The 6,644-nt window shown below is 66.3% G+C and overlaps 1 protein-coding gene across 1 annotated transcript in view; it reads right to left on the reverse strand.

The window, feature by feature from the left end:
* Positions 1-5,868, reverse strand: part of PFKL (phosphofructokinase, liver type) — a 9,862-nt gene extending 3,994 nt beyond the window's left edge. The window contains exons 1-7 of the mRNA XM_029940604.1: positions 5,713-5,868; positions 4,966-5,058; positions 2,999-3,124; positions 2,648-2,712; positions 2,043-2,106; positions 712-858; positions 348-418 (exon numbers count right to left, since the gene is read on the reverse strand). Of these exons, the coding sequence (XP_029796464.1) occupies positions 348-418; positions 712-858; positions 2,043-2,106; positions 2,648-2,712; positions 2,999-3,124; positions 4,966-5,058; positions 5,713-5,853 (707 nt within the window). The 5' untranslated portion in view covers positions 5,854-5,868. The remainder of the gene's footprint in view (positions 1-347; positions 419-711; positions 859-2,042; positions 2,107-2,647; positions 2,713-2,998; positions 3,125-4,965; positions 5,059-5,712) is intronic.
* Between the last annotated feature and the right edge of the window lie 776 nt (positions 5,869-6,644).

Consider the following 6,644-nt stretch of genomic DNA (forward strand, 5'->3'; position numbering starts at 1 on the left):
GGGGGGGGGGGGGGGGGGGGGGGGGGGGGCGGGGGTGGCCCTGGACCTGCCGCTGTGACTCCTCTTCAGTGGCTGGGCATCAGTGAGGCCCACGGTGGGACTGGGGGAAGAGCTGCCCACCCCCCCACCTGACTCGATGCTGTCACGGGCGCGGGGCCACCTGGGCAGCTCTCCTCCACACAGGTGGCCCCAGAAGGGGGTACAGCCCACTGCAGGCCGGCCACCAGCCAGGAGTGAGCACCCAGCTCAGGCCACGGGGCTGGATCCCCCCAGCAGCCCCCGTCCTCCTGAGCCCGTGCGTGGACTGTCCCCACCCAGAGAGCCAGGCCCCTCATCCAGCAGCTCACCTCTTGGTCCCCAGCATGGAGCCGCCACGGCCCAGCCAGCCGGCCACGTCATGCCAACCCACTTCTTGTACCTGTAGGGGGAGGTGCAGCTTCAGGGGCGCCCGCCCGTTCTTCCTCAGGGGGTGGACCTGCGCTCATAAGGGCACCTCCGAGAGGGCAGAGTGGCCGGGCCGGGTGCCGACCAGCACCCAGGCCCTCCCCCGGGGCCTCTCCCCCACTTTATTCAGGGGCCTGGTGCGGGGCATTGCCTGTGACCTCCACTGCGAACCCCTGGGTCCTTGTGACGGGCTAGGGGCGGGTCACAAATGCGCCGCCCCCACGCGGGGAGCCGCCCAGCGTCCCGCCGCCCTCCAGCCGCACCTACCTGACCCTGGGCCAGGCCTTCGAAGCCGTCATGCACGACATACACCGTGTGGCCCTGGGAGATTCCGGACCGCACCGCCGAGCGCACGGCCGCGTTCATGCCGGCCGCCGGGGCCCCCACGTTCAGGATGGCCAAGGAGAAGTTGGTCTTCAGAGGAGAGGAAGGAGAGGAAGGAGACGGTGATGTGAGCACAGGGCTGGCGAGGAGCCAGTCAGCGACAGGGCAGCCCCAGAAGGGGGCCAGACTCTGGTGCGTGCGTGCACCGTGCAGCGCCCCCTGGGAACCGCACACATCTGCCCCCAAGTGCCTGGCAGAGACCCAAATGAGCCATGCATGGTGCAGGCCCGGCTCGCAAACTCAATCCTCTGGTTGCTATTGGCCAACCGCAGCTGGTGGCGGGCAGTGCGCAGGTTCGGGCCAGAGCCAGCGCCTGTCCGGAAGCCTCCAGCAATCACCGCACACCCTGGGCTCAGAGCAGCCAGCGCCCAGAGCTGTTGGCAAGTGGCACGGGTGCATAGCGGAGGGGGCCACAGAGGCCACTGCAACTTTCTAGGAGCCACATTCATCAAGTGCAAAGAAGCAGGCGATGCTCATTTTAGTGCCAGTTTCACGGGACATAACCAAGACGTCATCCCGACCTGGAATCAGCCTAAGACATTAGCAAGGGGCTAGTTCACAGTTTTCTAGGCCATGTCCCCGGGTCCCAGCAGGTGTGGGCACATAGGGCCCACCTCGCTACACGCAGTCGCGTGCCCACTGCTCCGTGGCCACACGTGGCTCCAGTGGGTCCTGGTAACACAGCCCTGTAGCCCCAGACGTGGTCATGCCCCAGTGGTTCCAGGAGGGGACATGGAGACGGCTCTGCAGTCGTGGAGGTGCGCCCGGTCCCCGACCAGTCCTGGGACAGATGGGGGCCAGGGCCCTACTGTCTGGAACGGGCCCAACGGGACCCTGCCCTCATCCCTGGGCTTTCAGACACGAGTCCGTTATTGCCCTGATTTTGAAGAAAGCCCCTTTGGTGAGGTTTGGGGCTGTTTTATAATGTTTCATAAGCACTAGATCCCCTCTGTCCTGATGCGAGCCTAGGGGCCGGACTTAATTTCCTCAGCCGTTTGATAAGCAAATGGCCAAGGTCACCTCCAGGCCTGGGCTGTTCGGGACCCGCAGGTCAGACAGAGGTCAAGCCTGTCAGATCACGGCCCAGACAGGAGGGAGGGTCCACCGGCTCCCTGGGCAGACCCAGGGCCCCCAGGTGGGCAGACCCCGGGGCAGGCTCCAGGGGGCTGCGGAGGCGATCGTGACTGAGGGTCCTGCGGCTCAGGCCACCTCACCTTCTCTTTGGAGACCTTCTGGTGTGCAAGCAGCTTGTAAATGTTCCAGTTGTTCTCAAAGCTCCTGGAAAGGAAGCCGGCCATGCACCACGCGGCCTCCAGCCCCCAGCCGCCCAACTCAGCGCAGCGCGTGGGCCCCCACTCGGCCACGAAGAAGCTGGACACCGGCATGGCCCACCACCCCACTCTGGTGGCCATGAGCCTGGCTGGGAGCCGGCGCCAGGCGGCAGGAAAGCCTGCAGAATGTGGCCCCAAACCCTCTTGGCAAAGCAGCGAGAGCCTGCATCCGTCCCGTGCAGTTTTGGGGTGGGGGGAAGACAGCTCTGGCAGGTGGGGGGGGTGGGGAGCGGGGGGCGTGGCAGGGAAATCAGAGCCGCGCATCCAGTCCTCCAGGCTCCCGCCACTTCCTCCTGTGGACGCCCCTCCCCCTTCCCCCTCCCACCTCCAGCCTGCCCACCTCCCTGGCGCAGGTGCCGCTGAGCCCGTTCCTGCCGCCCCCCGTCCAACACGTGGCCACACACACTGGGAAGGGAGAGTTCAGGCAGGCGTGCGCGCGCCAAGGGCCAGGCCACAGCTGTGCGTGCGCGCGCCCGCGGGCCCCTCACCTGCCGCGCAGCTGGATGGCCTCCTCAAACCTCTTCTCGTCCATGGCCTTCTGCACCTCCTTCGTCTTCACGCAAGAGAGAGGGACGGGCTGGGGCAGGCCGGGGCACCCTCACACCCCCTCCCCTCCCCGGAGGGCCGTAGGCCCCTGGTACCCTGAGGCCCGAAATGTATCCAGAGGCCACGTCAGGAGGTGGCCGCATGCAACATCGGAGCAGGGGGATGGGATGGGGCTGGGGCTGGAGGGATGGGTGGTCCCGGCGAGCTGGGAAGGGGGCAGGCGAGCCGAGCAGGGGGACATCTCTGCTGGGAGCCCCCCCTAAGGCCGGCCTTGGGCAGGGCCGGGTACTCACCACCTGCACGCACTCCATGAGGGGCAGCCGCACGGACTGGTTCCCGGACAGGCTGACCACGCAGGCCTGCGTGTCGGGCGTGGCCTCCAGGAGCGCCATCACCGCCTCCATGCCCATCTTGCTGCTCTGAGGGGGGAGGGGGCGGGCGCGCCTCAGGCGGGTGCGGCCCACCCCTGACCCGCGCATGCACACACATGCACACGCACTCACATGGCCCTTCTCCGCCAGGCTGAGCCAGCCCCGCACCGTGCACCCAATGCCCCTTTAGGTGCACGGTCCCCGGCTCTCGGACACCCCCCCCCCACATACACACACACCCGCACGTCAAAGCTTCTGGAGCAGGTGGCACCAGAAATGACAATATGACCACCATTCTTAGCAGCCCCTCCAGGGTCTCCGACAGCCCTGCTAGGACACCACAGTCACTCAGCCTGATGGCAATGGGGGGAAGGTGGGGCCTGTTCCCAGGGCTCTTTGCTCTAACAAGGCTTCTCGCTTGGGCCTCTGTCACGGCTTTGCTCATGCGTGTGAGGAAGGGCCGGGGGGCTGGGCTAGTGGAGCATTTAGGACCTGCGACCCTTGGGGGCAGATCACAAATGCCGATCCTTGCACAGCCAGTGGGAACAGGCGGTGCACAAGAAACCCAGGCCCTGGGGCTCCTGGGGGGCTCAGTCAGTTGAGCGTCAGACTCTGGCTCAGGTCATGATCTCATGGTTCATGGGTTCGAGCCCCACATTGGGCTCTGTGCTGACAGCTCTGAGCCTGGAGCCTACTTCACATTCGGTGTCTCTCTCTCTCTCTCTGCCCCTCCCTTCTTCATGCTGTCTCTCAAAAATAAATAAATGTAAAAAAAATTAAAAAAAAAAAAAAAGCAAACCAGGCCCACAGTCGCCGTGGTAGATGCGGTGAGGGACCGTGGGTGCGTACCCTCCTTCCTGCCGCACCCTAGACATTGTTCCCCAGGTTCAAGGGCTTTCTGCACCTGGAGAGCTGGGCCCCGACCGCTCAGGTCTGTGCCGGGAACCCCCACGGAAGGAAGTTCCTGGCCTGCCGCGGAGCAGGGCACTGACTGCTCGTTAGGGGGACTGGGGGCCCCTGAGCTGCTCCTCTCCTGTAACACACAGCCCAGTGCTGCAGGCGCGGCCCTGCGGGCCTGGGGCTCAGGACCCGCACGCTGCTCCGGCCCTCCCTTGTCTCTGACCCGGGCACCTCGGGTCTTCCACCAGCATCTACGAAACTGGCAGGCTGCTCTGTTCTCCCGTAAGTAGGGGAGACCTAGAGCCTCCCCGCACATCTCTGCCCCCCTGCCCAAGGCTTGCTGGAAGGACAGTGCTGGGACCCCCGCTGCCCTGGGACCCTCAGGAGGCTCTCCCGGCGCGCCCCTAAAGACTCATATAGGATGCAGACAGGGCTCCCCGGGCCAGCGAGGCCGCTGGGGTCAGCGCCCTGCTGCTCTGCAGGGGACCGGGGGCAGCACACGGGTCTCCTGCGGAAGGCAGGTGCAGCTCGCAATCAGCCCTCTCGTGTGGGCATGACCCCGTCGCCGTTTGGTGACACAAGATTCCCACTTTGCAGAGGTCGAGGTGGGACCCAGGGTGGTGACGGCACGCAGGCCACAGTCCAGGCCTCTGCACCCCCGTGGCCCCCGCCAGGTCCCGAGAGCTGTGGTGCTGGGGCTGCGGCCACACGGAGAACCACCCGACTTCAGACCCTAGAAGGACCGAGCCAGGGGCCCTGCCCTCCATGCAACACCCCCTTTTCCCGGGGCCAAACCCATCGCCAGGAGGGCTGGGAGCCTAGGCTAGAGGCGTGGGGCAGGGACACAGGGCCCCAGGCCTGCCTTTCCCCCACACGGAGAAAACGGAGGGCCCCGTCTCCGTCTCCTCTGCGGGACCGGCAGCCACGAGGAAATGCGCGCCGCGCTCACCCACGTGTGCTCAACCAAGCCAGAGCGGCGCCCCACCTACCAGGATGCGGTCGAAGGCCGAAGGGGTCCCTCCTCTCTGCACGTGGCCCAGAACAGTCACACGCGTGTCAAAGCCCAGCCTCTGGACCACCAGCTGCTCATTGGGAGACAGTCGGGGTTGGGGGAGGGGAGGTCCTTGGGCTCAGTGCCCACCTCCACTGCCCTGCCACCCCACGGGCCAAATCCCGGTCCTCAACCCCCAATCTCAGGGATACCAGGATTCATGCCCGCAGAGTGCGTGTGTGGACGTGGAGCTCCTGGGGGGAGAGGGGGGCATCTCCCTGTGTGTGGCACATGGGTGGATGTAGAGCACATGTGTGGACACAGGGCACGTGTGTGGTGCTGTCCCTGCAGCCCCTGGTCCTCAACCCCTCAGGTCAGGCTACCCCAGGCCCCGAGTGTGCGCAGGCGCGGCAGACGGGCCGGCTCCTGAATAAAGACTGGAAGCCGGAGGGCAGGCAGCTCCCAACAGATGTGGGGGCGCACCTCAGCCTCGGGCTGGGCCTTCTTGGGGGGGCCTTGGCATGCCTGCCACTTGGAACGAAATGCTCTCCGGGAGCCTCCTATTAGGTGCTGGGGCCCAGCACGAGCACTAGAGGGCTGGAGATAACCGGGTACCTGGCCCCACCGAGGCCCCGCCCCCATGTGACCCACCCCACCCCACCGAGGCCCCGCCCCCATGTGACCCACCCCTCCCCACCGAGGCCCCGCCCCCCCATGTGGAAACACCCCCGCCCTCGGAACTCACGTCCTTCACATAGCGGGAGGATATGGGCTTCCCGCTGCGGTCAATGGCGCCCTCGGCGATGATGATTATGTTCAGCCGGGACCCTGTGCTCCGAGTCTGGGTTAGAGACGCCCCAGGGCTCAGCCGCCCGCCCGCGGACATCTGTCCCGCAGCCTTCCCTGGGGCCCGCACCCAGGACCCCACAGCCCACAGGAGAAGGGGCAAGGCGTGGGCTGAGACGAGCCCGGGGGAGGGGCGCGGGTGCTGCAGGCGGGCTCCCGGCCGCACACCTGGCAAGGGGGGCAGCAGGGGAGGTCGGGGCCCTCGGGGCTCAGAACCGGGCAGATGGGGGGGTGCACGTGCCCCCAGGGAACGCAGTCCACAGCCGCAGCCCTTGTGGAGCTGCAGCCCCCCCAGGACTCAGGGGCCGGAGCTGGGCCGCGGGCCAGCAGGACCCTTGGTCCTCGGGTGGCTAGCCTGACACACTGAGGCCGCCTCTGGGCCTCCGTTTTCTTAGCCCGAGAATGGGGTGACCTCACAGCACTGGCCACCAGCCAGGGCTTCCTGGACACCTGGCAGTGGGACCCCTCCCCAGTCTGTGGAGGGTCAAACGTGGCACCGAGGGCTCTCCCCTCCCTCCCGAATTCTGCACCAGCCCTTGGTGGGACTAATCATCGCAAATCCAAAGCTCTGAGAGCACTTCCCAATCATATTCCCTCTGGTCCACAAGCCCCGTGTCTGTCCCCCAGCACCCAAAGAGCCTCAGAGAAGAAGACAGGGCCTGAGCCGTTCCTGTGGGGTCCAGGGCAGTGGGAGGGACAAGTGGGAGTGGAGGGCTGCCTGGAGGAGGTGATGCTGGTGTAGGTGAGGTGGGAGAGCCAGAGACAGGGCTGCAAGTGGAACAGAGAAGTCGGGGAGGAGGGCAGAACAGGGGTACCTCCCGCACCTCACAG

Source organism: Suricata suricatta, chromosome 5, assembly GCF_006229205.1.
Source record: "Suricata suricatta isolate VVHF042 chromosome 5, meerkat_22Aug2017_6uvM2_HiC, whole genome shotgun sequence".
NCBI classification, from domain to species: domain Eukaryota; kingdom Metazoa; phylum Chordata; class Mammalia; order Carnivora; family Herpestidae; genus Suricata; species Suricata suricatta.